Source organism: Danio rerio, chromosome 5, assembly GCF_052040795.2.
Source record: "Danio rerio strain M-AB ecotype USA chromosome 5, GRCz13ab, whole genome shotgun sequence".
NCBI lineage: Eukaryota > Metazoa > Chordata > Actinopteri > Cypriniformes > Danionidae > Danio > Danio rerio.
Window position 1 is genome coordinate 6,917,501 of NC_141025.1, and position 25,249 is coordinate 6,942,749.

The following is a 25,249-nucleotide window of genomic DNA, read 5'->3' on the forward strand; positions in this document are numbered from 1 at the left end:
CAAAAGAAAATTAATTAATGAATGAATACATTTAAAGGGTCACGAAACACCAAAACACTTTTTTTTTTTAGCTGTTGACAGTCGTATATGTGTCCCACACTGCTAAAAACACTATTAGGACACCTATATTTCACTAAAAAGTGTAAATTGGTTGTTTTTGCGTTATTTCAAGCAAATTCGTACTTCCGGTTTGAAACTAATTTTTGAAGCTGCGTCACGGTCATGACATAATAGCGTGTATTCCAGCGTGCAGACTGGACATCTGTGCCAGAGTGTGTCTTATTACGTCTTACAGTGTGATGCATTAATGCATGAGTAAGGCTTGGTTCAAACCAATCAGCTCGCTCTATTGTGCAACTTCATTAATATTCATTACTGTCACAGTGTTTAGACGACAGACACACCACGTTGTGTTGGCAAAACAAGCATGAAGTGTTGCTTTTATAGTTTGCTGCAGTGAAGTTTCGTTTTCATTTTCTCTTTATGAGAGCGCAGCTGGCGTCACATGTGGATTAACAGTGTACGCGACGCTCGACAACAATAGCTTATGTGTCTAAGGAGCGAACGCACGCAAACGCAGGGAGAACATGCAAACTCCACACAGAAATGCTAACTGAGCCGAGGTTCGAACCAGCGACCCAGCGACCTTCTTGCTGTGAGGCGACAGCACTACCTACTGCGCCACTGCTACGCCCACTCTGAAATTCTATAGTGGAAAAGCCAATCAGAAGGTTTGCTATTTTCCATTTATATATTAACAAATATTTTGCAGTGTTTGCATGTTCATTGCATAAAAATCAGTATAAACTAATATTAAACTGTTGCATACACAAAATTATGGGATAAATTGTGAAAATTGCATACATAAAAATGGAAGTGAATTCATTACTTAATAAAAAAAAACACCTAAATTGTTTTGCATTTTGTGATTTTTTTATGATAATCTATTTTCCATTCATATATAAAAAATTTTTTTAATTCTAAGACTATTCCATTGATATGTTTCATCATTAACGATTTCTTAAAAATAGTGTAAAAATCTTGTCTTGTTCTCGTGAACCCAATGTCGGGTCTTGTTTCATGGAGTAGGCGTCTTGTCAAACCCCTATTAGCCATAAATAAGAAGGGGAGTTCTCGAGATCTACCTAAGTTCAAACTCCCCTCTCGCCCTGCACACAGGAGGGAGCCTCGGGCTCGAGGATCTTATGAGCTCAGGGCTTACTCCCGGGACAGCACACCAAACATGCTTTATAATCAATCATCAGCTAAGTGTGAACTCTTGAATTGAAAAAAAAAAATCTGTCAAATTTCATTCGGGCTATTAGTAACATTTATATGTGATCAGTCACTAGAAAATTAGGGCATTTCTTTTTTTTTTTACAGTGTATTATACTGCTTTACAGCATAGTTTAATTGTATTTATTGGTTCTGCAAACTAAGTTAATTTGCCTATGCCTTATTAAACTTGCTTCATCTGCATTAATGCACCACCATACAATCTATCAGAGCAGGCTTAATTTAATACTGATGACAGACAATACTCTCTAAATTAAATTAAGTTCACTGAACGTTGTTAGCTTTTGAGTGAAAACCAAAAAAACTCTGACGTCTCTCAAACTAGAATATGGCAAACATTAAATTTGCTTTCACACATCCTACTTGAGACTTTTCAAAGTAAAAGGTCTTGGCGTGTTTTTTACAGTCTACAAAAACCTGGAAAGACTTTCAGCAAGAAGAACCACTGAGAGGCTTTCCTCATGAAAACAATCATATCCCTCAGTGATGAACTTGATGAGTGGACAGATGGGAGGGCGGTTTTAAAAGCATCACACTGCTGGAACACATTAATGAGAATCAACACAGGATTGTGGGCAAAGGCAGAGGGTTGGAAGAATTTCCTGCAGTTTGTGTCTCGCTCATTTACCAGCCACGAAAAAAATAACAGAATTTTCTGTTACCAATTTGTAGGGCTGCACAATATTTGAGAATATATATTGTGATCTTTTGCTTTTCTGCGATATGCAGTACATGGAAATGTAAATACAATGCTGCAAATACATCAGAGTAAAAATGAACATGAAATAAACAGTGTTTTATGATTTTCTTGGGAGTATAAGAATATTGTGTAATAACCATTTGCAAAATAACAGTCTTTACTGTATAAATATTTTAATAAAACAAATATTTTTTAAAGACACAAACAGTACAATTTCTTGTGCCTGAACACTTTAAACTAGGGATGCCCAAACTCCTGCAAAGCTATGGTAAAACTGCACTTTTCTTCCCATAGACTCCCGCATGCATCAGACCGGAAACGCAAGTTCGTGCGTCAAGTTTCGCAGTTCAATGCAAAGTTCAAGCTTGGTGAACTCCGACCTGCGAAATCGCATCACGTGACTGCGTAAAACCAATCGAGGATCAAAACATGACCTTTCTGAACAGAAATTTTAAAAATGGACCAATCACTCTCTTTTTAAAATGTCTAATCATCTTGTTTAATCCCGCCCCTTTTTGCAGAGCCATACTCGCAAGCTCAAACTCTAGTGTGACTACGAAATTAGTTTCAACACCAACCAGACACACCTGGGCTAGCTAATCAAGCTCTTACTAGGCTTTCTAGAAACATCCTTGCAGGTGTTAAGGGAAGGTGAACCTAAAATCTGCAGACACCAGTTCACACATTCACATGCCTTAAAAACACACGTAGAAGAAAAAATTTCCTTCCATTATGGTAAAATCCTGCAGTGACTTCACATTTCTAAATTGTGGCTCCTAGTCAACCATAATCCCAACAAAACTACAGAACCTGCAATTCGCAAAATCGATGCTGAAACAATATATTGTGCAGGTCTACTGACATGAATTTACCATTAAAAAATGCAGTGGCATTCACAGCTTTACTTCTCTCTGTCTCAACTCTTTATTCCTCGACTCACTCGCTTACTCACCCGTCTCGCTCTGCCTCCTTCTTCTCCAGATCCTGAATGACGTCCAGTAAAACCTTGATTGTGTTCTGGCTGGTCTCCAATACCCCTTCCAGGCTGTGCAGCTGAGACTGCAGAGCACCAATGTCGTACAGAGGGCCGTTTGGGCCAAACAGTTTCTCTTTTGCCTTTGCCAGATCCAGCTTACACTTAGCCCCAGACATCAGCCCTCCCAGTAGCTCCTGCACCTGCCTCAATGTGTCAGCCTGGCCCTCCGCTGGTCCCAGGGGAGCCTGGGGGTTCGTCCCCACAGCGGGAGGCAAGTGGTTTGCATTTGACTGGGATTCTGGGCCAAGGATCGCCCGTCGGCTGCTTAAACAGGTGGGCCTCACTGTAGCTCGTGCCTTCATTTTGGGAGGAATAGGAGGTGGGGTTTCACCTGCCTGATGGCGAGTTCCTGCTTCAGCATTTGGCTTTTCCATCCCAGGTTTAACTCTCTCCTTTTCAGGATTAGTGCTTGCAGCTTTTGGTACAGGAGGCTTGCGGGGCTGTCCTTTTGGAGTCGAGGAGCCCTCTTTGCGTGGGGTGTATGGAGGAGGAGGAGGTGGTGGGGGAGGAAGCATGAACTCTCTCCTGTCTCGTCTGTCCTGAGTGCAGCAGAAGGCCTGAGGAGGGGAGGGACTTGCCCCAGCATTAGAGTACAGCAGAGCAGTCTGTGGAGGGCAGGCATAGGGAGGTAAAGAATGCCTGAAATTAGTGGAGGGAAGCACAGTTTCCTGGGGTTTGTTAGCATACATCATTGCCTCACGTTGACAGAGAATGGGTGACATATTTTGTGGAAATGATTTCGAGTGCGGAACTGTTTGAGTAGGTGTCTTAAAGTGTTGCACGACTTGAGGGGGGTTACTGCAAGACACTGCGTTTTGCATACTGGAGTTGCAGTGTGGCGATGCTTGAACTGGAAATGTACCTTGTGCAGGTTGTGTGGAAGGGCTGCAAATCAGAACTGGCATGGAAGGAGTTACATTGGCTGCCACGGTTTGTTGTTCCAAAATGCAATGTAGGGCATTTTGTGCAATAGGAACGACATGTGCTGCAGCTGCAATGGGACCCTTGTGTGGGAAGTGTGGGATAGCGTTTGGAGTGGTGGCACAAGGTTGCTCAGGTATAAATGGGATCACATTGTGAGGGAGAGCTTGTGTAGGGTTCTTATGAGATGCCACAGCTTGTTTAGGAGAGCCATAGGTTGCTGGTTTATATTTGACACAGTATGGTACGGACTGCATTGGAATTTTACAAGATGATGTAGACTGAACAGATGTTGGGCTTTGGGTAGTCTGTTCAATAAGGACAGGGGTACAACCCAATGGCTCATTTTTATTAGGAATCTTACAGCTAGATAAAGACTGAATGGGAGTTACTGTTTGCACTGGAGCTATCACAGAGTACACAGGTTGGTTTGAGATGGCACCGCAAGCCATAGGAAGTGTTGAAGTGTTCTGGCATGGCTGTGTAGAGCTGAATGCAGAAGCAACTACAGGTGCTCCTTGAGAACTGCATGGTATCTTAGAGCAATGAATGGTTTCCTCCGACATCTGGAGGCAAGGCCGAGGTTGAGAAGGAGTTGTTGGCTCTTTGTGTGAATCTGCAATGCAATGGGATTCAGGTATTGGGGGAGTCTTACAATTTGCAATAGTCTGAACAACAGGTGTGCAACAACGTCCTGAAGACTGTGTAGGAGACATGCATGATTGCCCATGTATTGACGATGTGGTGACTGTGGACATGAGTTGTGCTGGAGTAGTGCACAAAGACTCAGGTACACCGGGGCTCAAAACAATGTTCTCTGTAGCAGCCTGTGGACATTGTGATGTTTCTTTGAGACCTGTGGAAGTTGGAGCAGGGGGTGTTGTGGAAGATGTACTAGATTTAGGGTCTACTTCTTTTGTTTGCAAAGAGGCTGTGTTGTCTATAACTGTTCGGGATTTTGATTCGCTGCTTGTTTCAGTCTGTGTGTAAGAGACACTACATGACATATTGCGAACTGAGTTAGGTGTAGAGGAACGTTGGGGAGGTACACAACGTTCCCCATCTGATGAAGTTCTGTGTGCCACAGTTTTGGATGGGAACTCCTTAGCTTGGTTAGACTGTTGACAAATATGGCTATTGTGCACAGTTTTAGTTGGGGAAGTACAAAGAGGCTCATGTTTCCCAGGATCACTTGCTGCTCTATTTAGAGATTTTCTCCTTCCTCTCCTTCTGGACTGTTTTTGTGGTGCGGATGAACATGACTGGGGTTGTGTTGTTGTACCCACAGAGGCAGTTTGATTGTCCTCAGTTTTCTGGCACCTTGATTGCTCAGCAGGGGTACAATGTTGGACAGGTTTCTTCTGTGATCTACAGGGTGTAATGTAGACCTGTGCAGTCAGCTCATCAGAGGAGTCTTCATCATCCCAGCCTCCCCCCAGGCTTTGACTACGAGTCTGCGTGGCAGAAAGCGAGGGAGGCTTTTGCAGACTAGGTGAGGTTTGGATGGCTGTACTCTTGCACGACTGAGTTGGCAGCGGCAGTGTGAGCGAACATGGTTGCGTTGGGACCCAGCAGCGCCTGGTAGGCCCAGGGGTAAGTGGGTGCGGTGGTGCTCTCTTTAGAAATGCTGTCATAGCTCCAATTGTTTTTTCCATGTCCCCACGGACAGCTCCCACCAGCGAGGGCCCGTTTGTCAACTCTTTCTGCCAGTTTGGAACCTCTGTTGGGCTCTTACTCCTCACCTTCTCATTTTTACCCTTAGACACATCCTCGTCCTCCAAATCTTTAAAACGCACCTGCTGTGTGCGGTTTCTTCTGCGTTTAAGTCTGCTTTCAATATCTGGAGAGTTCCGGTTGAGAAGAACTGAGCGCACAGTAACAGTGGTGGGTGTTTTGTCAGGATTGCCATTGCTGTGGCTGTGAACAGTTGGCAAATGGTTGGGCTCTTTGCTCACCATGTTATCCAAGAGTAGCTTATGGACCATAGATGTTAATACAATTTTGGCTGTGTGTTTTTTTTTTTCAGCTTTCACAAGTCAAATGCGAATTTACAATTACTTCATTACAAAAATGTAGTTTAAATAAAATCAGTTATATCACAGCATATTTGATATTTGGCAAACTCTGAACACGACAAATTCTGCAGTAACAAAAAAATAAATTAAACAGACCAGCCTACGGCAGCAGAGCATGTGACTGGTCCTTTCCTCAGGTCACATGACTGAGGGTTTCTGTGTAAGTCTTTGCGTCAGTGCTGTCAGAGTATGTTCAGGTTTTGGCACAAAAAGTCTTTATAAGCAAGTGTCTTTACATGCAAAAGAGGGACTGAGTATATCCTGAGCTTCAGCCCCATTAGTCCACGGGGGCATTTAAATTCTTAATAAGCAACCTTGGTGACACTCTTTTCCGTAAGTCTTGAAGAGCATGAAACTTTGGCAGGGTAGGCTTGTGAATATGTCACAGAAGTCTGCATCATGGTTTCATAGCCAAGAGGAAAATCTCACATCACATAGCTCTCACAGAGTACTCTGCAGCAGTTGTAACCATGCGTGTCCTAAAAATATCAAGGCAAATAAAATGCTAATTGGATACAGTTTTCAGGCTGACCAGTGAGAGGATGTCCCGGCACCTTTAATGCCCTACTTTCCCACTACAAGCTTGTGTGAACAGTCCTCTCTGGTGAAGCAAATCTTGGCAATCCTGGACTGGGCAATGCATCTCCTCAAGTTGACTTTTGTCTCTTGCATTTATCCTTGAGTTTCGTTGGTTTTGTCGTTCACCTCATCCTTTACTTGTGACAGGAACAGAACTGGAACATCTGAGCAAGGTGAAAACACAAAAGATAGCAGGTTTATAAATCTCTCACAATCAAGAGGTGTGCTTCTGAATTAGGGCTGCACTATACTGGGGAATTTATGGGGGAATACATTTATCTACAGAATAATAAAAATATTTATGTTATGATCAAACTAAGATGAACTAAATTATGTTTTTCCGATCCAATTAAATCTAATTTAAACAAACAAAAACCCCAGGGATGCAAAACTTGGTCCTGGAGGGCCGGTGTCCTCCATATTTTAGTTGAATAACACCTGAATCAGCTAATCAAGCTCTTTCTAGGTATACTAAAACTTTTAGGCAAGTGTGTTGAAGGAAGCTGAAGCTAAACTATGCAGGACACCGGCCCTTCAGGACCAAGTTTGGACACCCCTGATCTAGACTTTAAAACGCTAAGAATGACTGGAATCTTTGGCAGAAAGTCTGATTTACTTTTGTAATTTATTTTAAATTCTGGGCTGCTTTAACCAGTAGCACCTACTAGGGAGGAAGGTGCAAAGATATTAATGCCCTATCTATTTGGTCAGATTAAAATTAACAACCTATTCATGCAACATACAAAGGATTGACACATAAAATAAATGTAATGTATAGCACCTTTCTTATGCGATATTAATAATGGACATACTATTATCATGATAATTATTATTTTTATATATTGTGCAGCCTTATTCTGAATCATATTCATTAAACATAAACACAATACATTTGTACTGAAGAACCTATACAAGTCACCAAAAGTAGGTTATACATTTCTCTCAAAAATATTTAGTTTTATCAATAATCAAGTCTTCAACCTCCTTCCATTCACTCTCAGAAATAAAGATAGAAAAAAAGCTGTCACTGGGTGGTCTCTTATCAAAAGCTACATTATTATACAAGGGTCCATATAGCTACTATAAAAGTGCATATTAGTATCTGTGACATCCAATGAGTTAGTAAAGTTCCTCTGGTCGAGATTGAGGGTTAGCTCTGCCTTCAGAGCTACTGTAATGGCTATTGGGAAATACCTGTACATCCACTATTGCTACACTTCATTACACGTTTAAAATTGTGTCTTTAATAAATTATGTTCCATAGTTTTGGCTTTCTAGGGTGTCCCTCTTTTTGGTTGGTCTCTGTGAGCTATAGGCGTAAAAAATGGGAGATTGTCCGGGATTTCAACCCAGGAACTGTCGCAACTGAAGCGAGAATCATACCCCTAGATACCTAGATATCTAGGTACAAAGGTACAAAAACTGTCACAGGCGTGGTACTTTATTAAAAGCTACATTATTGTACCCGAAGGGTCCATATTGCTACTATAAAGGTGCATATTAGTATCTGTGATGCCCTATAACTTAGTGGAGTTCCTCTTGTCGAGATTGAGGGTTGGCTCTGCCTTCAAAGCTAATTGCTATGGGAAACACCTGTTCATCCATCATTGCTACACTACATTACATGATCATGCATACACATTCATCTGAAACACCACTGATTCCTGACTGCTACATTTACATATTTTTGCTTTCTTTAAAATTGTTTCTTAATAAATTAGTTTCTATAATTTTGGCTTTCTAGGGTGTCCCTCTTTTTGTTATGTCCTTGTAGGCCATTGGGCGTAACAAATGGGGGCTCGTCCGGGATTTGAACCTGGGACCTCTCGCAACCGAAGTAAGATTCATACCCGTAGATTTTTAGGTACAAAAGCTGTCACTGAGGTGGTACCTTTTCAAAAGCTACATTATCATATACTGGGGAATTTATGGGGGAATAAATTTATCTACAGAATAATAAAAATATTTATGTTATGATCAAACTAAGATAAACTAAATTATGTTTTTCCGATCCAATTAAATCTAATTTAAACAAACAAAAACCCCAGGGATGCAAAACTTGGTCCTGGAGGGCCGGTGTCCTGCATATTTTAGTTGAATAACATATGAAACAGCTAATCAAGCTTTTTCTAGGTATACTTAAACTTCCAGGCAAGTGTGTTGAAGGAAGCTGAAGCTAAACTATGCAGGACACCGGCCCTTCAGGACCAAGTTTGGACACCCCTGATCTAGACTTTAAAACGCTAAGAATGACTGGAATCTTTGGCAGAAAGTCTGATTTACTTTTGTCATTTATTTTAAATTCTGGGCTGCTTTAACCAGTAGCACCTACTAGGGAGGCAGATGCAAAGATATTAATGCCCTATCTATTTGGTCAGATTAAAATTAACAACCTATTCATGCAACATACAAATGATTGACACATAAAATAAATGTAATGTATAGCACAGGGGTCTCAAACTCGCGGCCCGCGGGCCATTTGCGGCCCTCAGTGCAATATTTTGTGGCCCGCGCCGACCGCTGTACTCTGACAGAATCAGCGGAGCGGCGAGAGAGAGCGCTCCCCGCTCCGCTGATTCTATCCGTACACAGCGCGCTTGTCACTCAATGCGCGTTGTCGCGCGCGTTCTGATCAGCTGTGTTGTTGCGCGCGTACTCAAGAGCGATGTTGTCGCGCGCCTACTGAAGGGCGGGACCGAGGGTGTGTCGCGTCGCGGGGGCACTTTTGATCATTTTGGAAGGGCACTTTCTATGCAAGACTAAAAAGGGCATGTGCTCTGCACAGGTTGAGCCCTATGTGTCCACGTGCCTGCCCTGCATCTTATATATATTGATATTATAGGTAGATACAGACTGATGTGACTGGAGTGGGGTGGGGGAGTTTTATTTATACATATATACGCCTTTTTTTTAGGTGAGGGAATGGAAGTTTTGAGTGAGTTCCCCCACTTTTTTACCTAGGACTTCAATAAGTCAAAGTACAGGTCTAGACTTAATGATGATCATCTTCAAGCCATACTGAGGGTCTCAACTGCTTCCGCTCTAAAGCCAAATGGGGTTCAGATTTGTGAGAAGAAGCCTGTCAAGTCTCTGGCAGCAAGAAGTAGGCAAAAGATGCCATGTTCAGAAGAACTGTTCATAATCTTCACTCAATGTTCTATTAATGTTCAGGACACTTAATGTTCAGAAGAAATAATTAAAACTGTTAATAATGACATTTGAGGACTTTTTTTTTGTGAAATCCCTTATGCGGCCCAGCCTCACCCAGACTTTGCCTCCTGCGGCCCCCAGGTAAATTGAGTTTGAGACCCCTGGTATAGCACCTTTCTTATGCGACATTAATAATGGACATACTATTATCATGATAATTATTATTTTTATATATTGTGCAGCCTTATTCTGAATCATATTCATTAAACATAAACACAATACATTTGTACTGAAGAACCTATACAAGTCTCCAAAAGTAGGTTATACATTTCTCTCAAAAATATTTAGTTTTTTCAATAATCAAGTCTTCAACCTCCTTCCATTCACTCTCAGAAATAAAGATAGAAAAAAAGCTGTCACTGGGTGGTCCCTTATCAAAAGCTACATTATTATACAAGGGTCCATATAGCTACTATAAAAGTGCATATTAGTATCTGTGACATCCAATGAGTTAGTAAAGTTCCTCTGGTCGAGATTGAGGGTTGGCTCTGCCTTCAGAGCTACTGTAATGGCTATTGGGAAATACCTGTACATCCACTATTGCTACACTTCATTACACGTTTAAAATTGTGTCTTTAATAAATTATGTTCTATAGTTTTGGCTTTCTAGGGTGTCCCTCTTTTTGGTTGGTCTCTGTGAGGCGTAAAAAATGGGAGATTGTCCGGGATTTCAACCCAGGAACTGTCGCAACTGAAGCGAGAATCATACCCCTAGATACCTAGATATCTAGGTACAAAGGTACAAAAACTGTCACAGGCGTGGTACTTTATTAAAAGCTACATTATTGTACCCGAAGGGTCCATATTGCTACTATAAAGGTGCATATTAGTGTCTGTGATGCCCTATAACTTAGTGGAGTTCCTCTTGTCGAGATTGAGGGTTGGCTCTGCCTTCAAAGCTAATTGCTGTGGGAAACACCTGTACATCCAACATTGCTACACTACATTACATGATCATGCATACACGTTCATCTGAAACACAGCTGATTCCTGACTGCTACAATTACATATTTTTGCTTTCTTTAAAATTGTTTCTTAATAAATTAGTTTGTATAACTTTGGCTTTCTAGGGTGTCCCTCTTTTTGTTATGTCCTTGTAGGCCATACACAGCAAATTCATCAGAGTTAAATTCTCGGTGTTGAAGCATTTGAGAGTAAAGTGTTGACGTTAAAGAGTTAGATTTTGATAAATGAATATAATAAGAGTTAGAATTGATTTTATTCAGTGCGAAATCAAGGAGTTATCTTTTCAACACTTGGTGGTGTTATTTCCAACATCCGGGAATTCATGCAGCCCCAGTCACTGAAGAATTTTCCAGACGCCATTTTCCATCTGAGGTTTAGAACAGCAACTGGTGAGTCAAACTACCTAAATGTTGGTATTTTACTGACTTTCTTTAAGGACATACAGTTGTAAACATGTTGTTAAGTTAATAACTTTAGAATGGAGTGACATTTTTAAACTTCTGCGGTTCATTCATGGTCGTTTGTGTATCTAGCTTAACTGCATTACTATTGACTTCTTTTCAAGAATGTTTTTATATATGCTCACGCATACATAGTGCATAAAAACATCAAATGTACATGTTCAACACATTTCTGTCACGCTTAATGCCATTTTGTGCGTTGTTACCCATCTGTAAAATAAAATCGACACTTCTCCTTTAATTCCAAGCAAACTAGCGAGGGAATCCCCGGAGCAGCCTAACGTTAGCCGTTACTCTGCCCGGATGCTAACGGCAACACAGGACGGTTTCCATATGCTCTGGAGAGTTTCTAAAACATATCTGGTGAGTAAATGAACATATGCTTACTTGTAAAAGGCTTCCTGACTGAAACAAATGATTGTTTGTTATTCGTGTACGTTAATTTGGTTATTTTAAACACCACGGCCCTTTTAAACTGGTTCATTCGTGGCCGTCCATATACCGTTAGTCCATAACTTAACAGTTAACTTAGACTCGTGTGATAACGTACGCTTGAATTATATTAAGTGTTGACAACCATTAAAGTCGGAATGTTAACATTAATGTCTTTAAATGACCGCGTTTGCACTTTATCAGACATTTAACGTTACAGAAGTCTCCCGGAAGTTGCGGGACTAACGTTAACGTTATCCCACAAATGCAGAGACTCCCAGATGCCCAAGTAGATGCCCGCAAATTAATGATAATCTCCCGGAAATCGCGCGTCTCCCGCCCGGTCATTAAACACTTTGCACACCCCTCTCCACCGCATCCCTCCCAGCTCTTCAGGTACGTCGCGCGCAAGTCACCCCCACCGCTCTTCAGGTACGTCGCGCGCAACTCATCCCATTGCTCTTTAGGTACTCATCTTTCCCGCTACCTCCCGCAAATCAACTCTGTATCCCCCGAAAATGACTTTTCCCAACTCGGGATGTCTGACGTTAGTAAGTTAGGCTATTTCTGTTGTCAGGAACATCTTAGTCAAGCTTTTTCTCCCGCATGATATTGTGCTTAAAACTATAGGCTAAACTTAGCATGTACTGTACACAACATTTCCGTTTTATTAGTGCGTTGTAAAAAGCCAACTGTCTGTAAAATTAATCAACTGATTCATATTTGAGCAGCCTAATGATGATACAGGTTTGATTTGTAGATTTATTATCAATAATCAACATCTGAATCAAAAGATATCTGAAAAAGTGTGAGGCATACTTTGTGATGTTCATCTCTCTTTTTTATCTGAAGGTTATGCATATGTGTTTGATACTAATGTGTTGTTGTTTTTTAACAGCCACAGTTCTCTATACAATAACACAAGACCCTGTGACGGTGGCTGATTAGAGACGGATGGTGTATTTCCAGAGTTGGTGAAATGACCAAGCACACCTTCTTGGTCATATGTGGTGATAATAATGAAGGTATGTTTGATAAAGTTCTGTATTTGTTTCACAATAAGCTGAGAGGGTATTAGAGCATTAGAGAATAACAAATGACATGAAGGTGATAAGTATTGTATTGTGGGTGAACTGTTACTTAAATAATGTTTTACTCTTTGCTTTGCACTTTTCCTCTTCTGCTTATCCTAATATTTTAGATTATATTTGGACCTGAAACATCTGCTAGACTCCAGGAAAGGTGGCGTCAATACTGGACCTGAAAGGGCCTAACAAGTTGAATCTGGTAAAGAAACACGCACGCACGCACACACACACGCACGCACACGCTTACAGAAAACTGTAAGTTTATGAATATTTTTTACATTGTGGCCAATATTTTGGGGAAGTCAGCATCACTAAATGATATAAAAGATTTTAAACTCCTCTAAATTTTGCTCCAAGTGTTGTGTTAAATTCAGGATTCTCGACAGTCAGCTGCCTGTTTTTCCAGTTCTAGTCATAGTGGTTAACCTAATTGTTTTTGGAGATCCAACAGTGATATATGTGTTTTTTCTACTTTTCCATATCCTGTCACCTCATCCAGCTGGGAGAGTCAAGTTGTGGATCATCATGAAGATTTTCAAAAGGTGAGTTTAGATTTCTTGAATGTTTTATTTACTTTAAATGTTGTTTTAAATATATCATAGAATTTGATTGCAATTTGTTTTCAAACATTTTTCTTAGTCATGCTGGAGTCTTGAAGAGTTCTTAGATGAGCATCACCCTACAGTATATCCGTGCATCAGGAACCACCAGACGAGCGATCAGCAGCTGCTACATCGTCATGGATAAAAAGGTCATCCTGTGGCTGGGAAGCACTTCATTCACAGGACATGCTTGATGAGATTTCCTAGCTCCAGTTTGTTTTCACACAAGTTTACAGCATTTATACCTTCATTTAAACTGCTGTGTTTGATATGGAGGACCAAGGAAACACCAGAAGTGAAAGATTTGCACGCCAAGTTGTTTAAAATGTAATTTCAGAAGAAAACTATGAGTGACGATATATTGAACTTTCAAATTGCTCTGATGAAACATCAAGTTTGGACATCATATTTTGTTGATACTGTCTGTACTAATAAAACATTTAAAGCATATTTGACATTGTTGCATTTTAAAAATTGAATAAATTGTTGCAGTTGTGAATGTTTTCAAATAAAATGTTTTTTCTTTTGTAATTTACAGTCTAATTGACCTTTTTACCATATTTACACTCAAGAGAGTTGAATAAAATAACAATATATTACACCAGGTGGTGTTAAATATAGTTACATTTTTTAACTCTGCCCTGAGTTAAAATTAACCCTTACTTCGGTGTCAATGTGCCAACCCTTATGAAAGTGTTGATTTAAGTCTGTTTTGAGTGGACCCCATGAGACACTTTCAAAGTGTTGAAATTAACACCCATAGAGTTGTTTTGGGTCCCCATATTTTGCTGTGTAGGGCGTAACAAATGGGGGCTCGTCCGGGATTTGAACCCGGGACCTCTCGCAACCGAAGTAAGATTCATACCCGTAGATTTTTAGGTACAAAAGCTGTCACTGAGGTGGTACCTTTTCAAAAGCTACATTATCATACCTGAAGGTTCCATATTGCAACTATTAAGGTGCATATTAGTATCTGTGATGTCCCATAACTTAGTAGAGTTCCTCTTTAATTTGTTGAAAATTGTTTCTTTAATAAATGATGTTCTATAGTTTTGGCTTTCTAGGGTGTCCCTCGTTTTGTTACGTCTCAGTGAGCTATTAGATGTAACAAATGGGGGCTCGTCCGGGATTTCAAACCGGGACCTCTCGCAACCGAAGCGAGTATCATACACCTCGATACTTAGATATCTAGGTACAAAGGTACAAAAGCTGTCACTGGCGTGGTACCATATCAAAAGCTACATTATTGTCCCTAAAGAGGGTCTATATTGCTACTATAAAGGTGCATACTAGTATCTGTGATGTCCTATAAGTTAGTGAAAGTCCTCTGGTTGAGATTGAGGGTTGGCTACCCTCAAATCTAATTGCTATGGGAAACACCTGTACATCCAACATTGCTACACTACATTACATAATCAAGCATACACGTTCATCTGAAACACAGCTGATTCCTGACTGCTACATTTGCATATTTTTGCTTTAATTTGTTTAAAATTGTTTCTTTAATAAATTATGTTCAATAGCTTTAGCTTTCTAGAGTGTCCTTCTTTTTGTTACGTCCTTGTAAGCTACGGGGGCATAACGAATGGGGGCTCGTCCGGGATTTCAACCCAGGTCCTCTCACAACCGAAGCGAGAATCATACCCCTCGATACCTAGGTATAGGTACAACGGTACAAAAGCTGTCACTGGGGTGGTACCTTATCAAAAGCTACATTATTATACTTGAAGGTTCCATGTTGCTACTATAAAAATGCATATTAGTATTTGTGATGTCTTATAACTTAGTAGAGCTTCTCTGGTCGAGATTGAGGGTTAGCTCTGCCCTCAAACCTAATTGCTATAGGAAACACCTGTACATCCAAAGTTGCTACATTACACTACATAATCAAGCATACACATTCATCTGAAACACCACTGATTCCTGACTGCAACATTAACATATTTTTGCTTTAATGGTTTAAAATTGTTTTTTTTTTTTTTTTTTATAAATTATGTTCTATAGTTTTGGCATTCTAGGGTTTGTTTTTGTTACGTCTCTGTGAGCTATAAGGTGTAACAAATGGGGGCTCGTCCGGGATTTAGATAGATAACTAAATACGCCAATGTCTAAAAAGCAGCGTATACTGTACCATGTCATTTTTTTAGATACTAGTAAGCACCTTTATTTCAAGGACCCTTCAGGTACAAAAGTGTTCCTTTTGAAAAGGTACCACCCCAATGACAGATCCTTCTAAGAGTGTTTCCAGGCGATACGGTCTACAAAATAAGAATAGTTAAGGGTCAAATGTATGACAGAGACAGACATAGAGAGTACTTTTAGCTTGTCTGTAGCTTTGGGGCTGGTGTTTAACTCGGCGGTGTCTCAGAGGGGGCAGGCTAAGAGATATTCAGTGGTAGAGACTGACAACGCTAATTAACTTGGCTTGTCTTTAAGCAACCCCCCCTGGCACAATGGAGGCACAAGCATGACGACTGATCTCCTCAGGGACTTCTGAACACACTCCATCATGCTGTCACTGTCACCAGGCACTGCATTCTCTCTGTGATCAGACAAATCACAGTCCGCTGAGTCATGAGAGGATGCTAAATGTCTGTGTACGTGTCTCTGGCACACATGTTCGCCAAGTGTGACTCCGATCAGATGGGGAATCAGTCAAGATTGGATCATAATACAAAACATCTCACTCAAACAAAACTAGCATGACACAGACCATCATTATAAATTATTCGGCCTCCAATGAAATTGTTTCTTTTTCAAATATTTCCCCAAGTGATGTTTAATAATGCAAGAATTTTTAAGTATTTTCTTAATAATTTTCTTCTTATATCTTCTTAGAGAAAGTCTTATTTGTTTTAGTTAAAGTAAACAGTTATAAGTTGTCATTAGTAGCTAGTTAAGCCTTTAAATTGCTAAATACTAGTAAAATATTGGTAAAAATATAAATATTAGTTAATATAAATTAGATATTAAAACTATTATGTTTAAAAATGTTTTCGATTAAATGAAAAATAATTCGCTTGTTAAGTGTGACGTCACATGAAGTGGCTTCCAGGTCCAAGCGCTCAAACTGTACAGGGAAACTCATTAATTGGTAATAATAAACGTTTACAAAGTGATGTAATACTTTCGAAAATCACGATCGCAATATGTATATCCATGCTTAATATCCCATGACCAGAAAGTGATAAGCCGCCTTTCCACTGCACACAACATTTCGTCACGACTGTCGAATTACTTTGACATTGTATCACATTTCGTCACATTATTACATTAAGATGACGTTGGACTTTGGTTGGTCAATTCCACAACCTAAAACCAACCAAAGGTCAATGTCTACCGATGTTACATATTGACGATGTATGGACGTCATATTATGAGGTTAAGATAATGCTGGACTTTGGTTGGTTAAATCCACAACCTAAAACCAACCAAAGATCAATGTCTACTGATGTTAGACTTTGACGTTGTATGGACGTCACATTATGACGTTAGGATGACGTTGGATTTTGGTTAGTTAATGCCACAAATTTAAACCAACCAAAGATCAACATCTACTGATGTTAAACTTTGACGTTGTATGGACGTCACATTATGATGTTAAGATGACGTTGGATTTTGGTTGGTTAATTCCACAACCTAAAACCAACCAAAGATCAATATCTACTGATGTTACACTTAGACGTTGTATGGACATCACATTATGACGTTAAGATGACGCTGGACTTTGGTTGGTTAATTCCATAACCTAAAACCAACCTAAGATCAATGTCTACTGATGTTACACTTAGACGTTGTATGGATGTCACATTATAACGTTAGGATGACGTTGGATTTTGGTTAGTTAATGCCACAAATTTAAACCAACCAAAGATCAATGTCTACTGATCTTACACTTTGACGCTGTATGGACGTCACATTATGACGTTAAGAGGATGTTGGACTTTGGTTGGTTATTTCCACAACCTAAAACCAACCTAAGATCAACTTCTACTAATGATAGACTTAGACGTTGTATGGACGTCAAATTATGACGTTAAGATGAAGTTGGAATTTGGTTAGCTCATACCAAAAATGTAAAAAAAAAAAACTAAGATCAACGTCAACTGATGGTAGACTTAGACGTTGTATGGACGTCACATTATGAGGTTAAGATGACGTTGGATTTTGGTTAGTTAATGCCACAAATTTAAACCAACCAAAGATCAATGTCTACTGATGTTAGACTTAGACGTTGTATGGACGTCACATTATGACGTTAGGATGACGTTCGATTATGGTTAGTTAATGCCACAACGTAAAACCAACCAAAGATCAATGTCTACTGATGTTAGACTTTGACGCTGTATGGACGTCACATTATGACGTTAAGAGGATGTTGGACTTTGGTTGGTTATTCCCACAACCTAAAACCAACCTAAGATCAACCTCTACTGATGATAGACTTAGACGTTGTATGGACGTCACATTATGAGGTTAAGATGACGCTGGACTTTGGTTGGTTAATTCCACAACCTAAAACCAACCTAAGATCAACTTCTACTGATGTTAGACTTAGACATTGTATGGACGTCACATGGTTAGATTGGTTAGTTAATTCCACAACCTAAAACCAACCTAAGATCAATGTCTACAGATGTTAGACTTAGACGTTGTATGGACGTCACATTATGACATTAAGATGACGTTGGATTTTGGTTAGTTAATGCCAGAAATTTAAACCAACCTAAGATCAACCTCTACTGATCGTAGACTTTGACGCTGTATGGACGTCACATGGTTAGTTTGGTTAGTTAATGCCACAACCTAAAACAAACCAAAGATCAACATCTACAGATGTTATACTGACATTGTATGGACACACTTATTATGACGTCATTTGAGGTTAAACTGACTTTTTATTTTGCTTATATAACTAAATACCTACATATAACATTGTGTGCCTGCTGGGAATACCTTAAACCAAAAGAAAATAAATTAATGAATATGCCTTTAAGTCTTAATCAAACCCCTTCATATTTAATTTCGTATAAAAGACAAATGGAGGCACAGAGGCTGACAGGAAAAGCAAAAAAAATCTCATAGCTACTAGCACCCTACACTTCTAGTTTTATGTAGGTAATCAAGCCCTCATTGATTGCCTCTCACTCAGCTAAACTACGAGTTCCTCTTGAAATCTCTTAATGCAGCTCTCCAGGTTCAACCACCGCTGGAGCCCTAGACAAAAGGCCAAACACGCTCCATTATTAACCTGTTATCTCCATGTAGCCCACAGATCAATCAGGGCTGCTACAGCTGAGCAATTGTAAAGTAATACGGCCTGATAATTGGGGGGCTTGTTCTGAACAGACAGAACAGAATAAAAGAACAACAGATGCAGCATCAATCAGATGAACGTATTAACTTGAATTGAATGCTTTCTCTTTTTTTTCAGGTGAAATTAATCTCAGCAACATTTGCACCCGTAATTTAAATAGTTTAACTGTGTGAAAGTGAACAAATAAATCACTTGAATTCCCATGAGTCTGTTCTGGAATGTGTATTTAGTGCAATTCATGTAAACACTGTACATAATTCTGTGAATGTAAATATGATGTTGTCCTTAAAAGGGATCTATTATGCAAAACTCACTTTTTAAGGTGTTTAAACACACTTGTGCGGGAACAGTGTGTGAATATAACCAGCCAATGGTAAAATTAATTACACTGTAAAAAAAATAAATCTGTAAAATTTACGGTAAAAAATCTGGCAGCTGTGGTTGCCAGTACTTTATCGTTAAAAACATGGAACAAAACGTAAAAGTAATGTCTCATTTTTACGGTAAACTAACGTATTTTAATAATTTATAGAGGTAATATGTCTGTATTTTGAATGACCAACATCTACACATCTTTTGTTACACAGTTGGACACGGTAGCACACCCATATGCAGGTGGTAATGAAGTTACATAATGAGCCAGTGCTCATCACAATTAACTTTTCCCACAAGCAGAAAAGAGTATCACCATATAGAAGGTGCTCAGTGTCATTCACACAGCTACTAAACACCAGTATGGTGACACGCATAAAATTAAAGTCATGAAATAAACATTGTTTATCAACATTAGATGTAACATAAATCTCTAATGTTCATAACTGATGGGGAAACAATTAAAAAGATCCATATTAATGTCAACAAAAAGCATAAAAAGTGACGTGCCATACAGGGAATTCTGGGAAAGTCAATTTATGGTTATTCGCCGTATATATATATATATTAAGGAAACATACTGTTAACCAGGTTATGGATTTGTACTGTAGCATTTTTACAGTTTCTTACCGTTGGAATCACGGCCATCTTTTACAGTGTGGGGCTTAAATAAAGTCTGTATAATGAATACTTTAGGGTTGTGTTTGTACAGATAAAAGCCATAAAAAACTCTCTCTCTCTCTCTCTCTCTCTCTCTCTCTCTCTCTCTCTATATATATATATATATATATATATATATATATATATAATACAGTTGAAGTCAGAATTATTAGCCCCCCTGAATTATTAGCCCCTGTTTATTTTTCCCCAATATCTGTTTAACGGAAAGAAGATTTGTTTAACGCATTTCTAAGCATAATAGTTTTAATAACTCATTTCTAATAACTGATTTGTTTTATCTTTGCCATGATGACAGTAAATAATATTTTACTAGATATTTTTTGAGACACTTAAAGTGACATTTAACTAGGCTTAACTAGGCTTATATATATATATATCTATATGTTTCAGAATTGGGAGTGTGTCAGAAAGAAACCAGATCAGATGCCATAGAATTTTTGTTCGAATTAACGAACAATTTTGATTGTTTGTTTTTATTTAAAATTGATGCTTTTTATTAAAATTCATTAAAAACTCGTGACTTGTGATCCAAATAACTCAAAAGTGATTATGACAGTCTAATTAGAAATATCATTTTTTCCTTGTCTATGCTCAAAAAGTGGATAACAGATGATAAATGAATTATAAATACCATTAAATCCCCAGCACATTCATACAAAAAAAATATTGCAAGACAAGCAGCACCAGAGATTTATTTATATTTGGTTCTGTTTCTTTATTTGCACAAAAAGAAACAAACCAGACACAAATTGCAGTCTTACTCCAACTAAACAACTATAATCTTCCCAACAGGACTTGCACTGTTAAAAGATGCTGGGTTCCTCTCAATCGATTTGTATTGGAACGATTAATTCATCTTATTATTTCTTACAAATTTAAGTGGATTGAACTATAAACAATTAAAGTTGTCCCAAAAAAAGCTCAAGAATTGTGTTTAAGCTCATTTTAAATATGTAGTTTAAACAAACAGCAAACGTCATTTTTTGAGTGTAAAAGCAATTTAAAAAATATTGAGCTTTCAAAAAATGCAGCAATTTTCTATATTGATTAAAAAAGTGCAGGTTTTGAAAGCAGCACATACAACAACGATTTAAAGTCTATCTATCTATAAAAGCCAGAACTACTCTTCTGCCTCTTCTAAACCGAGTGAAATAGGTGTTACCTTCTTTAGCTGCTGCTTTCCGCTTTATATAGCTCTGTTTTTGCTTCAGCAAGTGCTGAAATGTTACATGGAGTTCAATGCCAGTGGCGTATTCATGCAAGTTCAAATGCGTGATTCATCCTGGCGCAGACGGCGGATGGAGAAATGTTCTTTTTGCATGTCGGATAAATAATACTCGCTGTTATGCATTGCGTTTAGTCACATTACAACACATAAATCACTGTAAGCCTTACATTTCCATCGCCACTATTTAGTACCACCGGAAAAAAAAGAAATAAATGAATAAAAAAAATGAGGCTGTGTTTTATGTGGGTGTATTAGCATTTATAATGTGCTCACTCTGCGTAAATAAGTTATGAATTCATTTGAATATGTATTTGCATGCTTTGTGACAGCTACACACCTGGAGATATTAACCGTTGCCGAACGCAAGGTCAGGTAAGGACAAAATTGCAAGCAAATGCGATGGTATTAATAGTTTTTTTTTCAGAGATGAGAAATGAGAACGACTACAGGTAAAAGCAGGCACGTAATAAAAGCGGCTGAAATGAAGAGCAGAATGGATTACTCGCTGTCCCTTTGCTCTCCTGGAACTGCCCTCAATTATCCTGCATGTCTGGAAGTTGTTCCCCTGAAGAGAAGTCAATTATTTAATGAAGCCCTAAATTGGATGAATCATTTGCATAACCGGAACATTTAATTAGGAAACACTTGGTTGTTTTTTTTGAGGGGGGGCTGTTTTGAGAAGAAGTGTTTGATTTTAAATTCACAGGTCAGGTGTAATCGTGTGATGGCGGTCACCTGGGATTGAAGTTTGCAGTTTATTATTCTTCAATTATAATAGGACAAAAAGTCCCTTTGAGGTTTTGTTAAACATGCTTTTACTGATAGTAGGCCCACACGAGATGTGCACGGGCAGAAATGAACAGACTCCCAACCATTTTTAAGCACGTCATTCCATCTATTTATTTACTTATGTAATGTAAATAGGCGTCACGGTGGCGCAGTGGGTAACACAATCGCCTCTCAGCAAGAAGGTCACTGGTTCAAGCTTTGGCTGAGTCAGTTGGCATCTCTGTGTGGAGTTTGTATGTTCTCCTCGTGTTGGTGTGGGGTTTCTCCGGGTGCTCTGGTTCCCTCCACAGTCCAAATACATGCTATATAGGGGAATTGGCTAAGCTAAATTGTCCATAGTATGAGTGTGAATTAATAAAGATTAATGAAGGGACTAAGCCGAAAATAAAAATTAGTTAATGTACTGTAAATCTGTTAACATACTCATTTATTAGGTACACCGAGGCAACTGATCGTTAACGATCAGTTTTAATCAACCAATCATATAGCAGCAACTCAGTGCATTTAGGCATGTAGACATGATCAAGACGATCTGCTGCAGTTCAAACCGAGCATCAGAATGGGGAAGAAAGGTGATTTAAATGACTTTGAACGTGGCATGGTTGTTGGTGCCAGACGGGCTGGTCTTAGTATTTCAGAAACTGCTGATCTACTGTGATTTTCACGCACAACCATCTCTAGGGTTTACAGAGAATGGTCCGAAAAAGAGAAAAAAATCCAGTGAGCGGCAGTTCTCTAGGCACTAATTCCTTGCTGATGCCAGAGGTCAAAGGAGAACGGCCAGACTGATTCCAGCTGATAGAAAGGCAACAGTAACTCAAATAACCACAACATGTCCAACCTTTAAGCAGATGGGCTACAGCATCAGAAGACCACACCGGGTGCCACTCATGTCAGCTAAGAACAGGAAACTGAGCCTACAATTCAAACAGGATCACTAAAATTGGACAATAAAAGATTAAAGAAATGTTGTCTGGTCTGACGAGTCTTGATTTCTACTGCGACATTCGGATGGTAGGGTCAGAATTTGGCATCAGCACGAAACGGGAGATTCACATCATGGATGTGCAGCCGACAAATCTGCAGCAACTGCGTGATGCTATCATGTCAATATGGAGCAAAATCTCTGTGGAATATTTCCAGTACCTTGTTGAATCAATGCCACGAAGAATTAAGGCAGTTCTGAAGGCAGAAGGGGTCCAACCCTAGTAAGCTGTACCTAATAAAGTGGACGGCGAGGGTACACTTATTCAGTTTTTGATATGCAAACGTTTAGATGGATTAGGTACAATACAAGTTGTAAAGTAATGCTTTGTTATTTAGTGGATGCATTATATGAGTAACTAAAAAAACAGGTCCTAATTAGATTGTATTTATGTAACAGGTGAGTGGGTTTGACAAACCACCTGTAGAAACACTCTCTCTATATAAAAAAAAAAAAAACTTTCAGCACAATCAATCATGTGAAGTCTCGTATGATCACTGGATGTCATGAAATCAGAATCACACACACAAAAAAAAACTTTATTTACTAAACAGTTGCTTTAAAAGGTGTATGCATTTATCAATGAAGGAAATCCACAATTTAAATCCTTTACACAAGGTCTTGCAATACGAAATGGAGTTGGGTCCGGATTGAACACTCTCACGATACGGAGTCCAGACTTTGAGAAGCCCTGTCTTAGAAGAACAATATAAACTGAGAAAACGGTGGGCGTGGCTTGTTTTTTTGCGAGCTGATTGGATGTAGGAAGGTAGGGATTTTTTTTTTTTAGAAAGATCGGGGAAAAGGGTTTGGGAAGAGTTATTATACCCTGACAGACTCCTCCTCACCACCATTTCTGTTTGTTGTCAATACTGACAGATGGAGGGGCGTGGTTAAGTATGTTAGCCACGCCCACTACGTCAGACAGACATAATCTAAGAATTTAACTGAAAACAAACAGAAAGGGCACTTTCAGATTTCAATTAATGATTACAATGGCAAAGTATTATTTATTTCTTAATGAAATGCACTGACGAATTGTTCAGCACAAAACTAGCAATGTGAGCTAACAAAATCAATATGGTTTGTTTTGATTTAATGTGTAGTTTAAAGACCCATGACCACCCTGTATTAAATGAAGCTAGTATGAACAAATGAATTAACATGATGCCCACATCCATATAATATCCCACATTTCAAATCCAAGCTCTCGTCCTTATCCAAACCACAATTCCACCCCAATCGGTCCACAGAATGACAGGCATCCTGCATTAATGACTGTAATTCAGGCATCATTTAGAAAGCCAGTCCCATCCAAAATAGCTGTTCTGTCACTGACTGTCAGGCATATACGGGCCTTTTTCGAATCTGATGTCATCCCTAAGTAAGTGAGAGTTGAGACAGCATATGTCGCTGTCCTTCCACGTAAAAACAACAACAACCAAACGCTCCCGGACAGCTTTATTAAGGAAGAAGCGAGACACTCTTGACACCGCTGTCTCCCAATCGACCCATGTCTCGGGAAATAGCGAGCTACACATTGCACATTTATTTTTGGGAACGCACGCCTGGAAGGATCTGTCCTCCTAATTTAGGTCCTTCTTTATTTATATAGATTGTATAAGATTAGTTTCAACGTTATTGACATTACTTGGTCAAACCAGGAGTTCAATAGCAGCATGAGGATGACATACGTATGAATGCAAGTATAAAAAACTATGGGTAATATTTAAAGATGGATGATGTATAACCCCAAATCAGAAAAATTTTGGACAGTATGGTAAACACAAATAAAAAAAAAGAAACTAATGATTTCCAAAACTACTTTGACTTGGATTTCATTGTAGACAATGTAAAAACAGAATAATTTATGTTTTCTTCGGTCAACTTCATTTTATTTTTAAATATTTATCCTTTCCTGTCATTCAGACCTGCAACACCTTCCAAAAAAGACGAGATAGGAGCAATTTAGGGATAGTAATCAGGTAAACAAATGATGTGATTTGAAACAGGTGATGTCAACAGGTGATTGTAATTATGATATGGTACAAAAGCAGCATCCAAGAAAGGTCTAGCCCTTTAGGAGCAAAGATGGGCAGATGATCGCCAATTTGCCAACAAATAAATGGGAAAATTATTGAAATGTTTAGAAACAATGTTTCTCAAAGAAAGACAGGAAGACATTTGGATATTTCACCTTCAACAGTGCAGAACATCATTAAAAGTTTCAAAGAATCTAGAGGAATTTCAGTGCGAAAAGGACAAGGGCGCAAGCCTGAGCTAAACAAATGTGATCTCCGATCCCTTAGGCGGCACTGTATCAAGAATCATCATTCATCTATAAGTGATATCATCACATGGGCTCAGAACTACTTTGGCAAACCTTTGTCAAGAACCACAATGTGTAGTTACATCCACAAAAGCCAGTGAAAACTGTACTGTGCCAATCGGAAGCCTTATGTTAACAGTGTCCAGAAGTGTCATTGACTTCTCTGGGCTCGGAGGCATCTA

The 25,249-nt window shown here is 39.1% G+C and overlaps 1 protein-coding gene across 23 annotated transcripts in view; it reads right to left on the reverse strand.

Moving 5' to 3' along the window:
• Positions 1-25,249, reverse strand: part of LOC101883723 (uncharacterized) — a 321,837-nt gene that overhangs the window by 206,119 nt on the left and 90,469 nt on the right. For all 23 annotated transcript variants that reach the window (XM_087253127.1, XM_087253119.1, XM_087253121.1 and 20 more), the window contains one exon: positions 2,949-6,771. In XM_087253127.1, the coding sequence (XP_087109253.1) occupies positions 2,949-5,938 (2,990 nt within the window). In that variant the 5' untranslated portion in view covers positions 5,939-6,771. The remainder of the gene's footprint in view (positions 1-2,948; positions 6,772-25,249) is intronic.